The sequence below is a fragment of the Sitophilus oryzae genome, unplaced genomic scaffold, assembly GCF_002938485.1.
Source record: "Sitophilus oryzae breed Bouriz unplaced genomic scaffold, Soryzae_2.0 scaffold_395_pilon_pilon, whole genome shotgun sequence".
Classification (NCBI taxonomy): domain Eukaryota; kingdom Metazoa; phylum Arthropoda; class Insecta; order Coleoptera; family Curculionidae; genus Sitophilus; species Sitophilus oryzae.
Genome location: NW_022146968.1, coordinates 1,482,005 through 1,508,595, shown reverse-complemented (window position 1 = coordinate 1,508,595; position 26,591 = coordinate 1,482,005). Strand labels below are relative to the sequence as shown.

Below are 26,591 nucleotides of genomic sequence, written 5' to 3'. Positions count from 1 at the left end.
ACGTAACATGGCAGAAGCAAACGTCACTCTTACGCAGCAACAATTTGAAGCACTCTTATCACGCATCAGTAATTTGTCAACACAGTCGTTGGAAACAGGGAATTTCTCTTCATGTTCGTCGCGTTTTAACGGTAGCAAAGACTCTGACGTAAATGCTTTTATAGACGCTATAGAAACCTTCAAAGACTGCTCAAAAGTGTCCGACGCGAACGCTCTGCGTGGTTTATCTATGCTACTCGATGATTTTGCCGCTACGTGGTGGTACGGAGTAAAAGACACTGTCGCAACTTGGGAAACTGCTCTCGATCTTTTACGTCTAACTTTCGGTCCAAGAAAACCAGCATATCTTGTATATCGGGAAATATTTTCAAAAGAACAAGATATTAGAACACCTTCTGATGTATTTATCTGTCAATCGCGTTCATTGCTTGCGCAACTTCCAGCAAATACCCTAACTGAGTCGACGCAGATTGATATGATTTATGGCTTGTTACATAAACGAATACGAGAAAAAGTACCTCGAGATAAAATCCGTACTTTTAACGAATTACTTAAAGAATGTCGCATGGTAGAAGAAACGTTTGTTGATCATTTTGACAGGCCTTCTAACGATAAACGTCCAAAATGTCGATTTTGCAAATATTTGGGACATACAGAAGACCAGTGCCGAAAGAAACAAGGTACTGCAAGTACATCAACAAAAACTTCGACTACAGCGCCTTCACCAAGTAATCCAGTGACATCTGTTCCAAATTCGACCTTGGAAAGTCATCCTCCCCGAATATCAAATCAAGTGACATGTTACGGATGTAATAGACCTGGCTACATTAAATCCAACTGTCCAACTTGTTCCAACACCGCAGCTTCTGTCGAATTCTGTGCTCTTGACAATGTAGAAGTTCCTGTTTACCCTCAGTCACGTCCTATTTTGCCTATAAACATACTAGGAATGAATGGTCAAGGACTGATTGACACAGCCGCCAAGCACAGCGTTGCCAGTGGCTCATTATACGAAGCATTAAGGAAACACAACGTTCCGTATACAAAAACCAGAAGTACGATTAAACTTGCAGATGGTACCGTGAAAGAACAGGAAGTAAAACTTCTGAGAGTTGATGTTTTACTAGGAAGTCGTTATATACCAACAACATTTATGACTCTACCCAATGCTGACAAAACCTTACTAGGCATAGATTTCCTTCGAAGTGCTAACCTTGTTCTGGACATCGGACAGCAAAATTGGAGTTTTGCAGACGATATTTTGACTAAGTATCCCTTGGTATATGAAGATGACCACAAAATTTCCAATATAGAAGTACTTTCCGTTTCAATTTTGAGATCAGATGAAGCCATAATGTTATCCAGTGAAGAACATAAGCAGTTATCAGACCTTCTTGAAGCCAACCAGGATATTTTCGCTCTAGGGGGAGAACCAACTCCTTATGCTGAACACTATATTGATACCAAGTCACACGCACCAATTTCAGTACCACCGTACCGAATGACGCCTGGAAACAAAGAAAAACTTCGACAAGAACTAGACAAGATGTTACGAGATGACATTATAGAAGAATGTGAGTCAGCTTGGTCAGCACCGGTAGTACTCGTTCCAAAGAAGAATGGCGAAACTAGGGTATGTTGCGATTACAGAGCTTTGAACGCTATTACGACACCCGTGCATTATCCGTTACCTCGAATGGACGATCTACTGCATGCAACCAAAAAGACTATATACATGTCAGCCATTGATTTACGTGCGGGATATCATCAAGTGAAAGTGCGGGAACAGATAGAGACAAAACATCGCTCAGACCCCTGTTCGGAACATCTCGGTACCTGGCCGCTGTTCGGTCTGCGTAACGCACCAGCAACTTTCCAAAAGCTGATCGACAGATTTCGAAGTGGACTTCCATCTTATCCTGGATACTCGCCTACCTCGATGACGTGCTGGTGATATCTGGAAACGTTTGATCAACATATGACTTAAACGTGTCTTCGAAAGACTCAGAACGTACAAACTACGTCCGAATCGTGATAAATGTACATTTGCGACTCCACAAGTAAAATATTTGGGACATTTGATCACCCTCTAATGGCATTCAAGTAGATCCAGAGAAAACTTCAGAAGCATACGAAGATGCATCCGCCACAAAATGAAAAAGCATTCGGTCATTCTACAATCCGCTTCCTGAATTTTCGGTTCATCGACAGATTTGCTGAATTGTCCAGACCCCTTTGTCTAATCTTTTGAAGATGCTACTTTGGAACTGGGGACCTGATCAGAAAAAAACTCATTTGAATCTTACTAAGAGCTTTAGCTAGCACCAGTACTCCAGCAGAACGACCCTAGCTAAACCATGGCAAGCTACGAACTGATGCTCTCATCTTACGCCTTAGGCGTGGTCCTAGTTCAAGGTGAAGGTTCAGGAAGAACATCCTGCTTGAATATGCTAGCAGACGGCTTAACAACTTCTGCAACGAAACTACTCTACCACAGAACGAAGCTTTTTACGTTGTTTGAGTTTGAAGTTTAGAGGTTATTTTAGATAACCTGCCGTTGTCTCTAGTGACAGACCATCAGCCTCTACGCGATGGTTACACCTAAAATCTCCAACAGGTCGCTTAGCTCGTTGGCTCAGCGCAGAGTTACAATATCAAGATAAATATATATACCTGGCAAACATAATGTCTTAGCAGGATATGCTTTGAGACCTCCATGTATCCATACGCTGATGTAGAATCATGTGACATTTGTCTTGTTACGGTCGATTTTCCCAAAAGGACAAATGCTGAAATCAGAACGGAGCAACAGAGAGATCCTGAACTGAAGAAAAATATTGACAGTTTTGAAACAAATTGGTAACAATAACTATAGTCAATGGACAGCAAGAGGATACATTGTTAGTAGTGGAATACTATGCTAAATATGCTGATGGTAATTCGAAGAAGCTCAATTGGTAGTACCAACACATGAGAGAAGGAATTGGAAGCTGTAAGAGCACCATGATTCACCTACTGCTGCTCATTATGGTACTGGAACGGACATGCCAAAGAATAGCTCGATTATACTATTTTACCCGTATGCGACAAATACATAATGATTATATCAAGAATTAAAATTGAACGTCAACGCCAAGGCCAACAATCAAAACCAGCTGGATTAAACCCCTGAAATATAATCAACGACGAAGCTCTAGTTATTGATTTATTCGGTCCATTGCCGCAGCAACCTTGGAAAACAATGGGTATTCATCATTAAAGACAGCCACAAAATGGGTAGAATTATTTCCTTTGGTGAAAGCTACTGCAGAAGAATGTGCCAAGATGGATTAAATCAAAGTATTCCTACGTTATGGCTTTCCACGCAGAATTATCTCAGACAACGGAGTTCAGTTTGGTGTCACACATTATGCAACATGTTTGTGATAAACTGAAGATTAAACAAAAACTTGACTCCTTTATTTCATCCTCAAGCAAACATGGTAGAGAGGAAGAACAGTAATCCTCAAGCCACATTAGCTTCACGGTATCTGATCATACAACCTGGGCTGAAAATTACCAAATATGACGGTTATGAATAGTGCCAGTGTCAAAAAACAACCGGTTTCGGTGCTGCTTACCTCAACTTTGCGCAGAAATGCGGCTGGATAGCAGAATATTCAATTTTGCTCCGTTGGGAAATGAAAATTTATCCCAGAAATAACACCTTACCCGTAAGTGAATGTTTACAACGATTATAGAAGCTAAAGCGCCAGCACATGAAAAATGTCAAGATCGTCAAAGAAGTATGCCGATAACTCAATGATCGACACCGCCTACTTTTGATGTTGGAGACAGTTTTGTGACGCTACATACGAAGAGTGGGAAGCCAGAACAAACAGAGCACTACTAAATTTGATCCGAAAAGGGATGGACCCTATGTCATAACTAGACAGGTTTCGCCCGTCTCTTATGAAATCTCTTGCTAACATTGATCTAGGACAACCTTTAGCATTTACCACGTAGCAACATATTCAAGCATCGTGAGACACGCCAGGTTTCAAAGTTCCTTACCAGAAGAAGAGGCCGCCCGGAAGAAACCAACCACACTAGTGCTGGTCCCTTCGACATCTCAATGTCCACGGAACCAGAGGGGAGACTGTAACAATATTTTACGGCTTCCATACCGGCATAGTGGTCTGCCGCGTCCGGTTTGGACTGAACCATCGTAGGCCATCGCCGAAGACGACCCCTGAGCGCCGTCGTAACGGTCAAGAAGGCGGATAACGCGAATGGAATTCGGGCCTACGGCCAAAAAAAGCAGCGAAGGCCAGAAGAGAGAAGTGAACGAAGCGGCGTCTGTTTTAACTTTGAAAGCTCTCTGCAATGTATAACCTGCTCCTTTTTTTTTTTAATAGATAAGGAATTAATTACATTAATGAATTTTAATTTCACTTCCTATCATAAAAGATTTTAAAATACCCTTGAAAACAAAGTGAGAGATGGATTCAATAGATATTTTAATTCAAATTAAAACTGATATTTTGTGTAATTATAAAGAAAAATTGGAAATCTCGCATGAAAGGAAAAAAGCATGTATTTTAATATACAAACAATCTTCCCAGATAAACAAATGGTTTAAAATATCCAGTATATGTGATATACACATATTACAATGCGTTAATTAGAATGCGTACAGGCCATTGCTTAACAAAAATTTGGTCCTTACAAAGATGCAACTGGGAGGCATTGGAAAATGATGAATAAAAAACGTAAAATATGATTAGTGTTAATATGAGTGTATTACATACATATGTTTAAAATAACGAACTTAACAAAACAGATTTAAAGATTCACTGTAAAAGTAGTGGTGTTAATATTTAAATAAAACATTATCAATAATAATTATGCGATCGCAATCCTATCCTGTAAAAACAAGCAAACAAAAAACCTCGAAAAAACAAAATAACATACAAAACATCAGGTTAACATGATGACAGATCATGATCAATGACAGATGCAAAGAATTTTACGGAAAGTTACACTTACGATATAATTTTTTAACTGTTAAAGGCAAACCTCATTTAAAAACAAAACTTTTAATACATACTACTGTATCTAAAAGATTCTTTTTTTAAATTACTAAATTCTTAGCCACGCTTCTGTTTTTCTACAAGCAAGCGTCATGCCTACAAATTAACAGGGCCCACGTTTGCACCACATACAAGGATGCTGCAGACCACTAGGTAGACCGGTCGTAGAAATTTATGTTATACAACTTGTAGTCAATCACAAATATTATCAAAAACTTTTTTTCTTTTAAATGTGTTCAGATTTTGTAAAAAGTATAAGTCAAAATCGCAAACTTAAATTTGATATGAGTTTTAGTTTTTAACTAATATAGTGGCGAATTACAAAAAATTCCTTTTCAATGAAAATTAATGAGTTAAATAAAATAATTTAATAAATTACTAGCTTTTTCTCGCGACTATTGCCCGCGTTACACCTCGAATCATCGTTCATGCATTGATTTAAATGATTTTTTACTTTATAGAGAGAGCTAGTAAGCATAGATGTTTTTTATTTTCATCTTTTTTTATTTATTGTTACTTAATACTCTCTTTTATGGAAGTTTATTTTTATTCTTTTTAAAGGATAATTGAGGAAGATATATTTCGTTATGATGCTCTACCAATAAAACCTCGAGCAAAATTCTATACTGTCTTTGGCTTTGGCATGTTATAGTATTGCATTTTCGTACAGCAAACTTTCATTCCCTATTCCTACTCCTAAGGGTATAAATTTTATAAATTGCTTTACCTTTGTGCCTTACTTTATGTTTATAATCCAGAGGTCAAGTTTTAGTTTAAATTTTTACTAACTTTACCCATTTAAGGTGAATTGTTCCGAGATAATTTTACTCTCTAAGAGGATGAATTTCCTAATCGCTTTTGTGTAGCTAATTAGCTACACACTCAATGTCGTTTAAACGGTTAATATTTATGTATCTAAAGTTGGCGGCATGAACTCAATTCTAAAATATCTAAAACGTAATATAGGAATTCAACTGACACACCACACTGACAATGACAAATAATTTATTTCTGGAGGTATTGTGTGTAGGTGTTTTTCAGGTATGTTTAGTATTTAGTCGTTTTACAGAAAGAAATAGCCATTAAGCACTATAAAATTCTTCATAACAAATCTAGCTACGGTATATACCTTTCATTTAAAAAGAATCAAGATTGCAAAGTGGCTCTCGCGGATGGATGCAAATAAAAACCCTTTGAGCTTTAATATATATGTATGATTAACATCTTTCTTCCAAATATATTTACTTTTGGTAAAATTTTATAAATATTCAGACTCGCCAATATCGTACTCCACCGTGTCCAGCCTGTTTAGCCAAACGTAAAGCGATATTCCTCTTCGGCGGCGTCGTGACCCTGGCCGAAGGAAGAGTCTGAAGACGCCTGCTATCCGCGCATAGAATAAGCTGACTGCGTAGCGTATGCGTATTAATCGATTCCGAAACTTTCATCTCGTGTATAAGATGTTACCTAAGTTTGTTATTTTAACTGATTTTAATAGATAAATGTGTGAAATGCCAATTGAATATCTTCTAGCCATGACATGTTTTACTTTTTTTGGTGGTAAAGGATTTGTATAAAACCTTATTCAATATCGTATATTCCATTTCTGTGATTTTTAATTTTAAGCTTGAAAACTGAAGTATAATATTTTAGGAAAAGAAACACTGTAATATTTAAAAGCGAACAAGAAGAAATTAGTCTTATTTTGAAAGAAAGGAAAAAACTCCTTCTTATAGAAAAGTCTTTATGACTTTCAACCAGAACTGGTGACATATACGCGGTCTCACCGGAAACATTACTTATTACTTCTGCATAACTTGAAGAATATCTCACTTTAATAATGAACATTTCAGAAATGAAGGACCAGTAAAATTATTTATTATTTGAGACAAACTGAATTAAATTAAGGATTAGTATTTTGAGAAAGACGTTAGATGCTCAAAATGCTTTTGTTTTTTGAAACATCTAAAAGGTGTGCTTTCATTAAAAATACCAGATTTCAAACGTGATTGCTTCACAAGCAAACCAACCACAGCTTCAGCAATTATTAAATTATAAATACCCATGTTGTTATAGCTTTTTAAAGGCTCATGAACGACTAATAAGTTACCAGTGAAAAATCTGTAAAGCGTACCTACCACTATTTACAGGTTAATCTTCATAAAGAAATATATATTGCAATGCTTAAAACGCTAAATTTGAAGTATATTACTTGTGCAATATTACCTTATAATTCTGTTGAAACTTATCTCTTTAAATATAATTAGACTTTTAACGACTTTTAAGTTTACCAGGAAATCTGTGTACCATCTACCAGTTTTAGTTTACAGGTTGAATGTGAAACAAATGTTGTATATTATCGTAGAAGAAAAGGAAATTGTGGGTTATAATGAACCAGCTTAGTAATAGTGGGGGGCATTAGTATGAAATTTGTGGGCTTTAATTGTATTTTTGTATTACTTTGGCATTAGTATACAGACATTTGTCACAAAGTGTTTCATCTATAATCAAAAAGTTTTTGATAAAATTGTTTTTATGTCAGATAATTCATGAAAAATTATGCATTAGATTTTATTAAAGACGCTAGGTAATTAAAACATTGACTAATAAAGCTTGTCCACCTCAAATAAGGGGTCACTGAAATATCCCTCCTTGAGTGCTCAAAGCTTATAAGTGTATAATAAATTAATCGTTGTTTTATAGCTTCAAAACCATAAACATTATTTTGTGAGTAATATAATGCAATGGTTGGGCAATGCAATATCTCTCCTTTTATAATTAGGTGACTAAAATATTACCTAAAAATACTCAGAAAAAATCTTATACTTATTTAGTAATTTCATGTCAATAATATTAATTAATTAATTTCTATCTATTTTATTTTATGTACAAATATATTACATAATTTCAAGTATTTAAGTACAAAACACTATGTGCCTCTTATATCGTAAGAGGTTACGAAATATACTCCTGGTTAAGAATTCCCCCTTACAGAAAACAGTGTATGGTGTAAATAAATTGTATAATCACTGTTTTTTATAATAAAACTATAAAACATTTCTTATTTGTTACAGATTAAAAAACAAACAATGCACATATACATTCAATACATATGTATGTGTTATAACAAAAATATAGCCATTAATATTATATACTATTATTATTAAAATAATATGTGTGTGTAATATATTTCTTTTTAACGAATTTGAATTAACCTTGTAACAGACATTTATATGCCCAGTATATTTTTAATAAACCAATCAGGAAAATCCAAAACCTACCGTTATAGAGGTAGATGATTAAACTTATATAATGACAACTACTTATCGGATAACAAATTAATTACTACTGTCAGCTACTTCAGCTACTGTCTAGGTGAATATACCTAGAGTACCTAAGACCCACCTGTGATGTAGGTAGATTAAAGCTTATTTTGACGCTACCTTTCACTTCGGTGTCACAGCTGAATTTTTCTTAGGATGAAGTACAGTATATGATATGGGGACCCTTATTCCGAAAGTAGTACAAAATTAGACTAAAAGAGCACTATCATCAAAATCGATATATTAATACCACCGTATAGAGAGAAAAACAAATACTTATTTTTTGATCCAGTACACAATAAAGTCTTCGTAGGGAGTAATTTTTATAATTATTTACAAAAACATTTCCATTAGCGCTATATGACCAAAAAAAACTTAAACATGAATAATCATTTCCAATCATGCGAAAATTTGGTTGTGAAGAACAAAAGGAATGAAATTAGAGAGTTTGGACAGCAAAACCGAATGCATGCGGCCGTTCGCCATCTGAGCTGGCTCCATCATTCGTTTCCCAGTCGGCATATCAGAGATAAATTGCAAACGAATGAAAATAGAACCGCGCGAACAAGACTGACGTTCGCTCAAGCGATAGTAGCGTTCGTTCGGATAGTGAATACGCACCTTTATGTAGATGAAAAGTGGGGGAAAGGATCACCTGAGATCCAACTATAAGCTGTACCATTCTTTTTCGCCTAGCTGTTTCGGTATGTACGTTAAGTGTTTCAAAAAATGGCTATTTATACGACCGAAGAGAAGGTGCATATCGTTAAGTGGTTTTACATTCTCGTCAAGTGTGAAGAGGTCATTGGCAAGTTTGTGTTCACCTTCAAGATCGCCCTGTGCCTTGTGCCACAACTGTACGCAACATTGTCCATAAATTTGAGCAAACAGGCTGCATTGCGGCGTGCAGAAATTGTGACAACAAGGAAGGCGCAGGGAAGGGTGACTGCTGAAATTAATATTTGTGCCGCGGTCGAAACAAAGCGAACCTTGTCTGCCGAAATATAGCCGAACAAGTTGGTTGCAATGCTCGAACGGTGCGCAGGGTTTTAAAAAGCATGGATATAAGTCCTACAAAATCAGTACCCACGCAAGAAATTTTTCCTGCAGATTGTAACAGACGTCTGAGTTTTGCGAGGCTGTAAGAGAAAGAGCTGATCGGGAATAATTTATTTTGGAAAATATATTACCTCAGATGAAAGCTCGTTTCCTTACATGGCTACCACAATCCTTCGATAGTACGTTAGTTGGCTATCTCGAGAAATAAGCACTTAGTATGGCACTGCGGACACAATATCCACAAAAACCAATGTTTGGGCTGGCATGCTGCAAAATCATATCATTGGGCTTCTTTTTATTGATGGTATGTTAACAGCTGCCAAATATTTGATATGCTACAAAACCAAAACCAGCAGTTCAATTTGCCAATCAATTTTGAGGAAGTGTGGTTTCAGCAGGATGGTATTGTCCTGGCATAACGCGCGGAACGTAACTGTTCCTTCAAACCACATTTCCTAATCGGCTACTTCAATAATAAGCGGCACAATTAATTGGCCACCACGTTCTCCTTGATTTGTCGCCCAATGACTTCTTTCAGGGGATATGTAAAAAATTCCACGGCGGCCATAACCATGAACGACCCATGAATATTGACGAGCTGCGATTAAAAATCGTTCAGTCGTTGTGGAAATATCCCCGCTGTTATGTTAGCTAAAGTTAGGTCAGGTTTTATAACCGTCTTGGCCATTGCGAAGCACAACAGGGAGGTATTTTTGAACCTTTGACTTAATTTTTTATAATTATTTTGCTAATTGTCCATTTTGCTGATTTTTAGTCATTTTTTAATGCTTGTTTTAACTTATGCTGAAACAGCAACAAAAAACATGAGCAGTGTAGATACAACCGACGTTTAATTATTTTTATTGTTAAAAGATTAAACGTCTCGAGATGTATAGATAACTTTCAAAAATCGTAAATATATTGTAGAATGATGTACACCCAACCCCTTTCAAAAATCCGACTGATTTGATAAATGTGTCAAAGTATGTCTACGCCCTAGGACTTCGCTCGATACTGTCAGTGTTGCCAGATGAAGTTTTAAAATTTCGGAAGCCTGGTTGGCACGGTCAATCTACCAACAAAAAATATTCTTTTAAAATCTTTATCTGATGATACTTTTAGAAATGCCAAGTTTTGAGAAAGTAAATTAAATAATAATTAAATTGTGTCCAAAATATGCTTTCTAAAAATGTATTTCCTGGATAGAAACCTTAATGTTAGGAATATTTCTAGACCTGGCATCTACGGCCATAATTCTTTCCTGTACCACTTGATTTGTCTTAGCTGATTGGTCTCAATTCGCCTCTCGAAATGTGGAAGCTATGCATATCTTCTTTCGCACGGTTTCAACCAAACCAAACTCTTTGATTCATAGGCGTACTAATATTTTATTTTCTCATTTAGATTTAGTATTACAGCCAATTTTAGTTTAAAAGTTTTGCTTTATGAATTCTGTGTAAAATTTAATTTATTAGAATTTTAATAATAATTTTTTATGACAGCTGGCCAATGTTTAAGATATGAACAGTGGTCAACGTCACCGCCGTTTTAAGCCCCAATATAAACTCATCGACATAAAAAGTTTTATGATCAAGGGTTTTGTATCACAATAAAAAACAGATAAACAATTTTTATGTAAAACGACCTTTAAAATTAACATTATCATTATAAAATGATTATATAACCGTTAAGTGGCATCGTATTTATGATTCTAATTGTGCTACACTTTAAGGGGTGTGAAATAAATTACTTATTTATAATAATAACGAATTTATGGGTGGTATAACTAGTATAACGATTGTAGCTAGTAGTATTGGCCAAAGCAACCAACGGTCCAGCTACGTCGAAACACTGGTTCCCATTAGGAAATCTTAAAGCGTGACGCATGATACTAGTAGATAGACGGGTGACCAGTTCGAAACTCTGTATCAAAGTTGTTGTCCAACAGCAAAATACGACACATACTGCTCATTCACGCTGTCTGAGGCCGGATGGGATCGGATATCTCGTGAGTAAGTTCATTTTAGACACTTTGGTCATTGACCTGATAACCCGCTGTTCGACCAAGTAAACAAAGTAGGCCCTGTCCAAATTAGCCCTGGCAGCAAAAAGGGAGACGTTAACTTCAAATCTTTTACTTTACTTTATAGTATTACATTTGTGACGACTTTTCGTCATCACTCAAACAAAGAAAAAAGGTATCCGTTGCTCAGTGAGGAGAGCTGGGTTCGTAGGTAAGGCTTGTAATCTGTGACTTTTAATAATGTTGTTAAATAATAAAATAAAAAGAATAATGTATAGGCTGCAAAGATTCTAAAAATTGATGTTAAGTATTCAAATAGTAATGGTCAAAGACAGTAAAAGGCGCCACTTACTTTGGGTATGAAAAGGTAAAAGTAAGAAACCAGTAAGAAAATTTGATCATGAAAGCTAAAATAAAATAATCAACAGCAATAAGGGTCTATTATGTTCATCAAGAATAAAAGTCAGATATAACTATCCTACGTTGAACATTTATTTAAAAACGAACACAATTATCAATCAGTTTAAACCCAGTTTCAATTATCCCAATGAAATCGTTAGTTGCTTTAAGTAAACTCAAATTTAGTTAAAGTTCTCTTCAGTATACTATACTACGTAATATATAAACAGGTGAAATTACAAAGTCTACCAAATAAGTGAAGCAAATTAAATTAAATTGAGCCAATTAAACTAAGTCGAGCCAATTAAACCAAGTAAAGCCCCACGTGACAGGGCGTCATATACTTTATTCTTCTATTTGTGTGACGACTTTTTCTGTCATCACTCAAACAGAAAGAAAAAGGTATCTGCTGCTAGGTTAGAGGAGAGCTGTTCGTAGGTAAGGCTTGTGACCTGTGGTGACTTAATAATGTTGTTAACAATAAAATAAAAGTAATAATGTATAGGCTGCAAAGATTCTAAATTGATGTTAAGTATCTCAAATAGTAATGGTCAAAGACAGTAAAAGGGCGCCACTCTACTTTGGGTATGAAAAAGGTAAAGTAAGAAACCAGTAAGAAATTTGATCATGAAATAGCTAAAATAAAATAATCAACAGCAATAAGGGTCTATTATGTTCATCAAGAATAAAAAGTCAGATATAACTATCCTACGTTGAACATTTATTTAAAAACGAACACAATTATCAATCAGTTTAAACTCCAGTTTCACTATCCCAATGAAATCGTTAGTTACTTTAAACTCAAATTTAGTTAAATTCTCTCCAGTATACTATACTACGTAATATAAAATGAAATTTATAAGTACCAATACGATGTTTTCGAAACAAGTCGTGTACAATAACCTTCAAAATGAATCCGTGTTAGCGATTCTCACATAAAAGATCATCATACTGAAGTAAACGTACCGTTAAGGACAAAGCATGACTTATAATGTTAAACTAAAAGGTAAATTTTGACTATAAATATATGGAATAAATGACAACAATTTACAGAGAGATATTCAAAATATTATCTCAAAGTAAAAAAAATTTAGGGAATACCTTGTGTGTTGAACTTAGAACTTATCTGTATTTTTTATTTTATTTTATGACGTAGTGAACAGGTAGGCAGGCAGTCTCCAGACTAACGGAAGTGGATGTAGACTCTTCGATAGTAGCAGGAGTCTTCGATATCAGTAGAATATACACCCAACCCCTTTCAAAATCCGACTGATTTGATAAATGTGTCAAAGTATGTCTACCGTTCTAGGACTTCGATACTGTCAGTGTTGCCAGATGAAGTTTTGAAAATTTCCTGAAGCCTGGTTGGCACGGTCAATCTACCAACAAAAAATATTCTTTTAAAATCTTTATCTGATGATACTTTTAGAATGCCAGTTTGAGAAACAACAAATACACACACTAAATTGTGTGTCCAAAATATGCTTTCTAAAAATGTATTTCCTGAGTTAGAAACCTTAATGTTAGGAATATTTCCTAGACCTGAACACGGCCATATTCTTCCCCACCACTTGTCTTAGCTGGATTGGTCTCACCCCTGCCTCCTCGAAATGTGGGAAGCCATGCATATTCCCTTCTTTCGCACGTGTCGCCACCAAACCAAACCAAACTCTTGATTCATAGGCGCAATAATATTTTATTTCTTTCATTTAGATTTAGTATTACAAGTTTCTCAATTTTTAGTTTAAAAGTTTGGTTATGAATTCTGTAAAATTTAATTTATTAGAATTTTAATAATAATAATTTTTTTTATGACAGCTGACAATGTTTAAGATGCGAACAGTGGAACAACGCCTTCACCACGCTGCTCTTAAGCCCCATACATACTCAATATAAAAAACTCATCGACATGATCAAAAAGTTTTATGATCAAGGGTTTTATAAATAAAAAACAGATAAACAATTTTTATGTAAACGACCTTTTAAAATTAACATTATAAACATTATATAACTGTTAAGGGCATCGTATTTATGATTCTAATTGTGCTACAATTTTAAGGGGTGTGTGAAATAAATTACTTATTTATAATACTGAATTTATGCGGGGTGGTATAACTAGTGTTATAACGGCTGTAGCTATATATTACGGGCAAACTGTCTTGTCCAGCTACGTCGAAACACCGGTTCCCATTAGAACACCGAAGTTAAGCGACGTAAGGCGATACTTAGTAGATAGACGGGTGACCAAACTCTGTATCGTGCTGTTGTCCAATAAAGGCAAAAGTGTAAAATATATTGACACATACTGCTCATTCACGCCGGTTCGAGGCCGGATGGGATCGGATATCTCGTGAGTAAGTCGATTTAGACACTTGCTCGGTCATTGACCGAGGACCGCTGTTCGGATTCCGCGTAAACAAAGTAGGCCCCGTCCAAATTAGCCCTTGCAGCAAAAAGGAGACGTTAACTTCAAATCTTTTACTTTACTTTATAGTATTACATTTGTGACGACTTTTTCTGTCATCACTCAAACAGAAAGAAAAAGGTATCCGTTGCTCAGGGTTAGAGGAGAGCTGGGTTCGTAGGTAAGGCTTGTGACCTGTGGTGACTTAATAATGTTGTTAAATAATAAAATAAAAGTAATAATGTATAGGCTGCAAAGATTCTAAAATTGGATGTTAAGTATTCAGTAATGGTCAAAGACAGTAAAAGGGCGCCACTCTACTTTGGGTATGAAAAGTAAAGTAAGAAACCAGTAAGAAAATTTGATCATGAAATAGCTAAAATAAAATAATCAACAGCAATAAGGGTCTATTATGTTCATCAAGAATAAAAAAGTCAGATATAACTATCCTACGTTGAACATTTATTTAAAAACGAACACAACAATCAGTTTAAACCCAGTTTCAATTATCCCAATGAAATCGTTAGTTGCTTTTAAGTAAACTCAAATTTAGTTAAAGTTCTCTTCATAGTATACTATACTAATAATATATAAACAGGTGAAATTTATGTAAGTACCCAATACGATGATGCTCTTTGAAACAAATCGTGTACAATAACTTCAAAAATGAATCCGTGTTAGCGATTCTCACATAAAAGATCATACTGAAGTAAAACGTACCGTTAAGGACAAAGCATGACTTATAATGTTAACTAAAAGGTAAATTTTGACTATAATAATATATGAATAAATGACAACAATTCACAGAGATATTCAAAATATTATCTCAAAGTAAAAAATTAGAATACCTTGTGTGTTGAACTAGTGAACTTATCTGTATTTTTTTTTAATTTATGACGTAGTGAATAGATAGGCAGGCAAAGTCTCAGACTAAATTTGAAGTGGATGTAGACTGATAGTAGCAGGAGTCTTCGATATCAGTAGAATAAATGTAGAGTCATAAATACTGTCTTCAAAAGTGGTTACTCATATACAATTACTTATACGTCAATTTTTATACGCCAGTTAGGTCTGAAAATCAGCTACACCTTCCAAAATATAGCCAAACTATATGCTGATCCAAAACCAGTAATGCACAATCAAACATTATCAAAATAAATAAAAACGGAACACGTGATCTTATTCCAGGAAAAGGCCAAAAAAAAACACGAACTAGGCTCTGGAAATATTCTTTACAGGATTTCAAATTTCCACTTTGGATACCTGTGCCTTTTACTGTTAGGAAAAGTGTTTCAGAAAGCCCTCTTTTCTCTCTGAGATTATCCGTCGGACGCTGAACCACGCGCCTTTTTTCAGATCTCAATCTCGGAAAGCCTCCTTCCTCCTTTTCGCAAAACGGAAGTCTTCGAATTGACAGGTCATATGACCAAAGGCAATTAAGTGAACTCTATCGTCTATACTGAATGAAATTTGTTTTTATGGAAAGGAACCGCTACCTGTACTGAATGAAGTTTAACATCTAGCGAATAGATGGCGCCAGCAATATTAAAATTTGGAATTTTATAAAAAGAAAAATAAAACGCTACACTGCCCCCCTCCAAAAAAAAGAAAGGCCCTCAAAGAGGACTTTCGCCCAAACACCACATAGGAAAACTAAACTAAGTTTGTACAGGGTTTTGGATTTTTCAAATGAAAATTTGGTGGATGATAACTTCGTGTATCACACGTCCATAAAGGAGTCACTATTGGTAAGTCGCAATCGGTATGTCAAATCAGTGAGATTACACAATCGGGAAAGTCAAATCACCATATAATCCAAATAAAAACATTCATATAAACTATATATGAAAACTAAAACTAAATCTAAACCTAAAAGTATGGGATAGGAAAAGAAAGAAAGAAAGAATCCCATGGAAGCGCAGATGTTCCTGAAGAAATCCTCAAGCTGATTGTCCGTACTCAACCCACCTAGTGTGAGGCAACGAAAGATTCACAAATCGCGTGTAATCAGTCATGCGACCCCTCACACCCAAGGAAGCGGAGAACAAAACAAACAACAAAAGAACCTCAACAAAAGCCATGCTACGGATCACTATAAGAGGTAAGTTTGGCGTGACCAAAACAAACTACCTTCGCCACAACCTGTGTGCTCACCGGTTAACCATTCAAGGTAACTCACCTGTATGAGAAAAAGAAAGGAAAATAACAATAGAAATCACAATAGATAAACATATAAAGGAAGAGAGAAAAGATTGTCACGAATGACCCAAAATATCCGTAACATAGGATTCCAGCCTATGAAACGCTATTGCAAATATGGAAAGAAAATCACAATCATACCCAATACACAGTAAACTTACGAAGTTATGAGGTCAGCTATGTCTCACCATTAGGTTGCAATCAGAATCATAACAACTTTTCGTTTTGTCACGAAGTCGTGTTCTCAAAATACAAGAATTGCTTAAATTTCAGATTCTTGTGAACTGAATGTCATAGAATGGAGCAAATGGCACAAAACCATATGAGTGATTAACAGAATTACCATCCCACAAAATATTTACTCAAAATTAGGTAATCTGTAGAATACTCGGAAAAAGAAAAATACTGCTATATGCTCGCATTTCTAAATAGAAATACTATATTATACTGAAAATATACGCAAAAAAACTAAATAACACAATAGTTATGCTGATTCGCGACAAATCCGTAAAAACGATAAGCGAATTGTTGTATAACTTTTTAATATAAACTAAAAAAACTAAAATATAATCTATGTATCCTTTAGACTAAACCCTAAAAAGGAATCGGACATAATAGATTATTTAAATTACTGTGACGTAGTAGAGACATTTCCTGTATCATCGTCGTCAATCATGTGACCTTGGTATGGTTTAAGATCTTTTATATGCCAGCGGCCTGCGTTATTACCATCCTCGTCTACTAAAACATAAACTAAATTCGAAATTTTCTTTCGTACTGAAGATAAAACAAAACGAGGGGCTAACTTGGCTGAAAAGTTAACACCAGCATTTGATAAGACCTTATTACGTCTCCAAACCAAATCACCAACCTGAAAAGATAGATCACGTCTACGCAAATTATAAGACTTTGAGTTTCTTTCGTAAGCAGCATGAAGTTTCTTACGGACTTCGCTAAAGACACTATAAAGATTTTTGAGTTCTGAAGCGTAAGAGTTGCGATCGCCAGGCATAATTTCAAAATCTTCAGAGAACTTAACTTGACCATAATAATTACCAGAGATGGGAATATGCCTACCGAAAACTAAAAACGAAGGAGAAAAACCTGTGACCTCATGTTTAGAAGTGTTTAAAGCAAACTGAATATTAGAGAGTTGAACATCCCAATCTGTATGTTGTTTAACATAAGTTCTAATAGCTGTTCCTATTGTTTTATTCATTCGCTCAACAAAGTTACATTGAGGAGAATACACAGCATTATACCAGATCTTCTGAACTTGATATTTCTTTGCTAAATCTCTGAACTCTTTAGCAACAAACTGAGGACCATTATCACAAATTATATATTGAGGTACTCCATAAGTAGAAAACTTCATTCTCAATATACTTCTACAATATAGGGAGATTTTGATGAACGCAACGGACAGAATAACATACCTTCGAAAACCAATCGCCAACAACTAAAGTCGTACTTATGACCCTTTTTTGATCTAGGAAAAGGACCCATGTTGATTCTAAAGCGACTGGGCCCCTGAAAAGGCATATTAACTTGCTTTTCTTTTCCCATCTTACCTAACGGCATAGTATATTAGAAGATTTTTGAGCTCCGCAAACACGACAACTCCTAACAAATTTAGTTTGGCTCTCATCTTGGGCCAATAAAATTGTTCTTGAAGTCTCGATAAAGTTCTTTATAAAAAACCCAAAATGCGAACAAGTTGGCGTGGATTGCGACACGATTCGATAATATTACGACGTTGAGAAGATTGGGGAACCTGCTTCCATTCTTGAAGATTTGATGAAATGGTAACTGTACGTGGGAATAAACTTAAAAGAAAACCATCTTCAAATTTTCCACTGTGGAAATGAACCAGATGAAGCTAAAATCTTTTTTGCTTCATAGTCTCATACCATGCGTCAGTAAGGAATTAAATCTATATTCAAAACGGAAATTTGTTACAAAAGAATCATTATCTGAAATATCTGAAGGAAAAACTTTATGATTGGTAGTGGTGGATCTATAAAAATTCTTAACACATAATAACCACTTCTCCCAATCAGATTCTGAAAATAAATTTCTGGGTTTGAATTTTTGAACTGCACGACCAGAAACGCGAGTTCGTCCAATTAGTTTTTTGAACATTGGGGACATGCCGGTGACTTAACACCTAAATTACCACATTTAAAACAAAAAATCTTACGTTTCTGCCGACAATCATGAAATGTATGATTTGGACCAGAACAATTCCAACAAACTAAACGCGAGGTTGCTTCCTTACCTGAATTTTCAGGATCTGGGTGGCTCGAAGAAGTATTTACCATATCAGGGCCGTAGAAGACGACGACGCTACAGAACAACTAGCAGACCGAACAGTAGTATTTTTATTTTTGTTTTGAGCATTGACATTCTTAGACTTTTTTACAAAACTGTACTCGATGAGAATCAGACGAGCTAGAATCAGTAGTGGTATTCAATTGAGAAGCTCATTTAAAACTTCTAAATCGTTTTTCATTCTGATGTTTAGCATTTTCTAATTTTCTACACAAATTAGAGAGTTCAGACACAGATAAACACATCAACTAAAGCTAACTGAGTAATGTGTATTCAGAAGTAAATTTTGTCTAATAATTTTAATCTTAACCTCACTAGGGCATTTACTTAATCTACTAAAAGATTCTCTTAAAGTTGCTATAAAATTAAAATACTTTCATTTTTCGTTGTTTATAAGATTTAATTTGCGACCAAATATTATCATCATTATCTCGTGGCAAAAAAGTCTTTCTTTAATCTTTTCTACAAGAGATTTCCAATCTGTAACATGTTGTTTAATACTTGTACCAAATAAAAGCATTCCCGGTAAAAGTTCTACTGCGGAAGAAAAATAAATCTTGTTCACTAACTTTACGTGATTCAGAAAGCTCAGTAACAGTTTCTAAAAATGAAAATAAATTCCTTGAGGATTACCATTAAATTTAATAGGCCGTCTGACACTGACAAGGTTTAGCAACATAAGTCACAATAGGAGGTATATTAATAACCGGTCCTGAAGGGACAGAACTAACATTTAAAATTTCTTATTTGTGTCAGAAATTTTTGAAAAAATAAGTCAGCTTCAAGTTAACAACTAGTATAAACATCAGTTTGAATAGTTCCCCTGCATCAGCACGATTTTCATCTAAAATTGTCTCTTCTATCTCTACCAGCTAAATGTACAAGACGAGATTTTATAATTTTAAACATTGAATCATTTACTCCACCCTCGAATTCAGAAATTGACAAAGAAATCGAATCTAAAGTTGCTTTAATTTCGAAAATTTCTTGATCAAAAGAGGATAATTTTCCATATTAACTAAACAAAAAGGGTTATTAATTTCTCTACTTAAAAGACCTGACAAAATTTTACGTTTACTCTCAACATTTTTAGATGTCTTAATACCCCTAATAAGAAGTTCATAATCTAATTCTACTTGTCGTAAATGATTAACTTTAAAAGATTCTTTCTCCATTGTAATTCAGTTATATAAGATATTAAAGACTAAATGATTCAGAAAAATTTACTAATTTTTAACAAAAGCTGTTATGACTCGACGCAATCTATCAGAAAGAAATTATGTTCAATGTCAAAACCAAAAGACTAAATATTCAAAAACAAATTCCAAAATTTTACAAAGTACTAACAACGCTACCCTGTATACTAAATTATGTCCACCTCTATATTCAAAATATAAATCCATACCCTGTATTTAAATCAAAATCGAAAACGTCAATAAAAATGTAGTCAGAAATACGTATTGGGTTATTTATCTGGGTTTAAATAGATAAACAAACACCCCTCAAGAATTTATAAAAACAAAAAATTGTTGTTGAACTGAAATTATTAGAATTTAATTACAGAAATAATGTGAAAATAAAATTTCAAAACTATGGGGCCTTTGCCTTTATAGAAAATTTATTTGAGCCTTAACAAAATTATTTTACAAAGTCTACCAAATAAGTGAAGTACCAGCCTCAATTGAACCAATTTAAACTAAGTTTGTTTCAATTAAACCAAGTAAAGCCCCACGTGATGAAGTGTCATATACTTCTTATTCTTCTATTTGTGCATGACTTTTCTTTCTGTCATCACCTCAAACAGAAAGAAAAAGGTATCCGTTGCTCAGGGTTAGAGGAGAGTTGGGTCTGTAGGTAAGGCTTGTGACCTGTGGTGACTTAATAATGTTGTTAAATAATAAAAATAAAAGTAATAATGCATAGGCTGCAAAGATTCTAAATTGATGTTAAGTATTCAAATAGTAATGGTCAAAGACAGTAAAAAGGGCGCCACTTACTTTGGGTATGAAAAGGTAAAAGTAAGAAACCAGTAAGAAAATTTGATCATGAAATAGCTAAATAAATAATCAACAGCAATAAGGGTCTATTATTCAATTTACAATAAAAGTCAGATATAACTATCCTACGTTGAACATTTATTTAAAAACGAACAATTATCAATCAGTTTAAACCCAGTTTCAATTATCCCAATGAAATCGTGTTAGTTACTTTAAGTAAACTCAAATTTAGTTAAGTTCTCTCCAGTATACTATACTACGTACATATAAACAGGTGAAATTTATGGCACCAATACGATGATGTTTCAGTGCCCAAGTCGTGTACACAACCTTCAAAAAATGAACTGTGTTAGTTGATTCTCACATAAAAAGATCATACTAAAGCAAAAATGTTAAGAATAAAGCATGACTTATAATGTTAACTAAAAGGTAAATTTTGACTATAATATATGGAATAAATGACAACAATTTACAGAGATATTCAAAATATTATCTCAAAGTAAAAAAATTTAGGGAATAATTTTGTGTAAGAACTAGAACTTATCTGTATTTTTACTTTATTTATGAATGTGAATAGGTAGGCAGGTGCCCCAGACTAACGGAAGTGGATGTAGACTCTTCGATAGTAGCAGGAGTCTTCGATATCAGTAGAATAAATGTAGAGTCATAACAATACTGTCTCAAAAAGTGGTTACTCATATGCCAATTACTTACGTCACTTTATACGCCAGTTAGGTCTGAAAATCAGCTGTACACCTTCCAAAAATATAGCCAAACTACATGCTGATCCAAACCAGTAATGCACGATCGTACCATTATCAAAATAAATGAAAATTCAGAATAATGCATTCATTCTGAAAAGGCCAAAAACATTAATCGAAATTTGAACAGTATATTCTACAGGATTTCAAATTCCACTTTGGATGAATTCGTGCTCTTTACTGTTAGGAAAGTGTTTCAGAAAGCCCTTTTTTCTCTTGAGATTCGTCGGACGTTAAACCACGCGTCTTTTTCGATCTCGATCTCGGAAAGCTCTCCTCCTTTTTTCAAAACGGAAGCTTCTAACGACAGGTCATATGACCAAAGGCAATTAAGGAACTCTATCGTCTATACTCTGAAAATTTTTTTTTTTATGGAAAGGAACCGCCACCTGTAATTGAATGGAAGTTTAACATCTAGCGAAATAGATGGTGTCAGCAATATTAAAATTTGGAATTTATAAAAAAGAAAAAATAAAAACGCTACACTTATCACATTATCATGTCATAATATTATGAAATAATATTTCCTACTACTCAATTTTTTTAATATTGAAAATAAACTTAATAGTATAAAGTTTTTACTTATCTTTATCCTTTTATTGTTATTTATACTCCTGAATACGAGGATAAGAAATTTTAGTTTTCAGTACGCCTATGACCGAAAGCGAACGTCTACCTCCCGCTTCATCAGCGGCCATGCTGATGGAATCAGGATGAGTAAATATAAAGGGACCCTAAAATTAATAAATTTTGCTCGTCTGCTGCAACACGTAAGAAATATTTATTGATGGATCAGTATGACAGAGAAGTATTAAAAAAATGTTTTTATGAATACAAAAAATACAAAATGGTATTTGAACATCATATTATAATCATATTTGAAATCGGACAATAGATTAATTTATCAGCTATCCGCAGAAATGATTACTAATAATAAAAAACATGACACATGGCAATTACTGCGAATTTAAATTATTAAAATCGATAAGAGTTCATTCATAATATAGATATATTTCAACGAACTCTACTTTAAAATTTGACTTTTTTAATTTTAGTTATAGCACTGGTGGTATAACAAAATATATAAGACGAAGTATAAACGAATCAATAAATAAACAAAAAGGTTAATTTATTTAATAAAACGTACAACGTACGGCTTTGTATGCCGATTGTCGTGTATGAAAGAATGAAAAGCCTTTAACGCTTGTTCAGTACAATACGATATTCTGAATGAGAAAAAGACTATAAAATACGGGAGAAAATGAGAAGTTTATTACCATCCACTTAATCCGGATCGGCTGACAATAGTATTTGTGATATTTACAAGCATTATGTAAATTAATTGATTATCGGTCCTATTATAACTGAGGATGTAACTACGTAATAGAGCATATTTTTTGGTTAGTTTATTTAATGAAGCGTACACATTCTCGTGTGTCAACGTGTTCAGTACAACATGATATTGAGAGAGATGCTGATGCTCTATTACGCAGACACGTACATCCCTAGTTGCATAATAAGACAGATAATCTAGTTAATTCCAAACGTACTAAAGCGCAAATTCTGTTGTCGAACAATGTAATCAGTATGATTACAGATTAAATAATTATGGAGGTGTATATATGAAACATTAAAACGATTCATCATTGTGTTAAGTTATACCAATGCAATTTAACAAAAGATCAACTTAATGTCTCACTCACACTGGCTCACCCATTATTATTTAATACTGATTAGAATATCGACAACAGAATTTGCACTATTTAATGCAATACAGCATATGGTTTTTGGTTAGTTTATTTAATGATATAACTTGATAATGTACACACGGCTTGGGTGCCGATTGTCGTGCACAGAGTCTATAAACTCTGTGATTGTATAAAATGAACAAAGAGAAAAGAGCAAGAATTTTCCCAAGTTGTGTATGAAGTTGAGCTCCTGGATTAACTTTCGCTGGATAGGTAAATGATGACTAAAAATAAACGACCCAAGATTTTCTCTTGCCGACCAGTATATCGTAGTCTTAAAGAACAGAATAAAATAAACTATGTTAAATTTATGATTATGATTAAGTGGATAGGTAATAATTTTCTCCCCGACTTACAAGATTGCCATAGCGATTCAATTTCTAGACATGTAGGTAAATGATGACTAAAAATAAACGACCCAAGATTTTCTCTTGCCGACCAGTATATTATCGTAGTCTTAAAGAAATTAGAATAAAATAAACTATTAGTTAAAAATGTTCATGTATACTACTGAAATGAAGATAATAAATCTAAGCTAAATGTAATCTATTACAGTTGTAGTAAAATGAGTAACTAATTGTCGAAAATCCAGATCCAACCCTAGATGCCACATTTTTTTGAAACGTCTACTCATGCGGTTTGAAATTTTGATGCAAAATCTGGCAAAACCGCTCAGAAGAAATGTACCCACCCATACCCACCCAACTTTTTTCTCTTTTTAATACATTTGATTTGCCATTAAGCTGCCTACATCACTGTCTTACACGTTAAAATCCTATACACAGAGTTGACCTGTCCCGATGTGTATATGACGTCATGGTGTGGCAAATGTAGCATTTTAATTCGATTTGGGCTCCCATATATAGGATAACAGAAACATTTTCAATGTTAAAACCATTTATATAAAATTAAAGTGAAGGAAGATCTATACTGTGAATGTGGCTCTGTTGAAGACCTAAATCATATCTTTTTAGAATGTCCTATAAATTTTTTGTTTAATTTGGATTTATATCAGAAATTTATTGAAATGAATTTTCCTACTCCACTATCAATATTTACAGTTTTGTCTAAGCCAAGTGAAAAATTAATAGAAACTATTATGATATTTTTAAACATTAATAGAATTAAATTATAATGCTCAACTTTCTATTTTTTATTTTCTTTTTGTTTCAGTTTCCGAATGCAGTCTGTTTGTGTGACCTCTACCCTATGTGCCTTTGTTTGTGATATAATCTTCCTTTCAACACGTCATTTATATATTTAATAAATAATAATAATAACATTTTACAGGCACAGGTTACCTTCATAGAAGTTAGTTATATTAAAATTTACCCATTATACATTTTACTCAGATAAGAATCAGTGGCCTTGATATGGTTTAGTTATTTTTTTGTTATAAAATATTGAAAATTAAGTTCCAAAAAATAGCATTGTTCTTCTCATTTTTGTTTTGAGTTTTTAGACATAACTTTTGCCGATATGGTGCATGAGATTGAGAATATAGCCATGCAGTTAAGATTGATATTATACATACTATAAAATATAATCTTACAGAACAAAAACTAACATAAAGAATGAAATAATCAAGAAACTTTTTATTGAAAGTTAGAATTATTTATTGCGTGTTATTTCTTCGAGATAATAATCTCGAAACTATATGTAGAATGTGTAGAATCTTTAGGTCAACTAGATTATTATTCTATTATTTGAGTTATTACTGTTTTTTTGTATTTGTAATTGTTTTATTAATTATATACGTTTTAAATTTTTTGACTAGAATTCGATCAGAAAAGGTTTATTTCTAGACTTTATGTTGTTTGTTTGGGATCAAACAACATAAAGTCTAAAAATCTAGAATATAATAAAGAATTGTTGTTTTCAGGAAAAACATAAATAATACAAAATAATCTCAGAAAATTTGGATAGGCTACAAAAATAATAATATTTCACTGCACTGTCGGTCATAACTAACGAGAGTAATTTTATATTTGATTCATGATTTTTGGTATGATCCGTTAACGCTTTAGAAATATTATTTCTGAACTTAATTGAATCTGTTTCGAAGTGTAAAAAAGGAATCTTTATAAAGGTATTAAAGCAAAAAAAAAATAAAAAACCAATTTTCCTGTTCACGTGTATTGTTTGTAACATCGTACTCTTCAATGACAAACGGATATACAGTAATAAACATATCCAACTAAAGTATGATTTTTCTTATAGCACATTCTGTTCTCAATGTATTACGCATTGGAATGAATATCTTAGGTCGTTGATAGATGCAGTTATTTTTCATATCATATATTTAAGCCTTGTTTACAAATTGTTCATAAGGTTAATTTTTAACAGCACAGTATATATTTTGTCATCTACCAAATAATATATAATAATAATATAATGATCAAATATTTCTTATAAAATAGACTCTAAAAACTCACGTGAAATATCGAATGAGAGTAAGAATTTTTATACTAAATAAAATGTCATTGACTGCTTTTAATGAATAAGCCGCTAAAGAATTTTGCGTAAATTACCTGAAGGGTTATCTGCACTGGATCTGCGTTCACTAACCGGAGGTTCTTGAAAGGTTAATGTTAGACTGCCCCTTGAGCTGCGCACATCAGCTGCTAAATTGTTTCTAGTAGCAATACTTCCCCTTGGACTCCTATTCGGATCGCATCCATTTTCGGGTCCAATACTTCCCCGTGGGCTTCTCTGCTCTGGACCATATTCTCCTGTAATAAGTTGATAATATATTAAGATATTATATTAGAGTTCGATTGAATTGATTGAGAGCATTCTACAATGATATATACACTGTGTCAGTTTTAAAACTTCCCACCCTTAATATCTTTCTTGCAGTTAAAATTATGGAAACTCGGAAAGACATGTCAAAATTATTTGTGAGGGGGAAACTTTAAATTAATATTTTTAGCCTTTTTCTTTCAACCCCTTAGGAGGGTTTGATCGGGTTGAGGGTTGAGGGTTTGATCATCCTTACAATCTTAAATGGGAACGGGGGTCAAGTGGCACATCGCTTTAAAGGGTGTTTAATTCTCTTTTTAGTGATATCCTACTTTGTTGCTTTTTTTTCCAGAGGTTTCCGAATAATCGTGTTTCAAAGTTGCAGAAACAATTAAATATGTCTGCATTGAGATTTTGGTTTTCAGGCTAGTGTTTACACAAAAATGATTGCGATGGATCTTCTTGTAGTACAAATACTTAAAATATTAGGCTACCCCTATCTTATAAGTTGTTCAAAATGTTGTCCATTTTCC

The 26,591-nt window shown here is 33.9% G+C and overlaps 1 protein-coding gene across 1 annotated transcript in view; it reads right to left on the bottom strand.

The window, feature by feature from the left end:
• LOC115885527 (peptidyl-prolyl cis-trans isomerase CYP95-like) overlaps positions 1–26,591 on the bottom strand; it is a 541,467-nt gene that overhangs the window by 196,126 nt on the left and 318,750 nt on the right. The window contains exon 8 of the mRNA XM_030904483.1: positions 25,848–26,048. Within this exon, the coding sequence (XP_030760343.1) occupies positions 25,848–26,048 (201 nt within the window). The remainder of the gene's footprint in view (positions 1–25,847; positions 26,049–26,591) is intronic.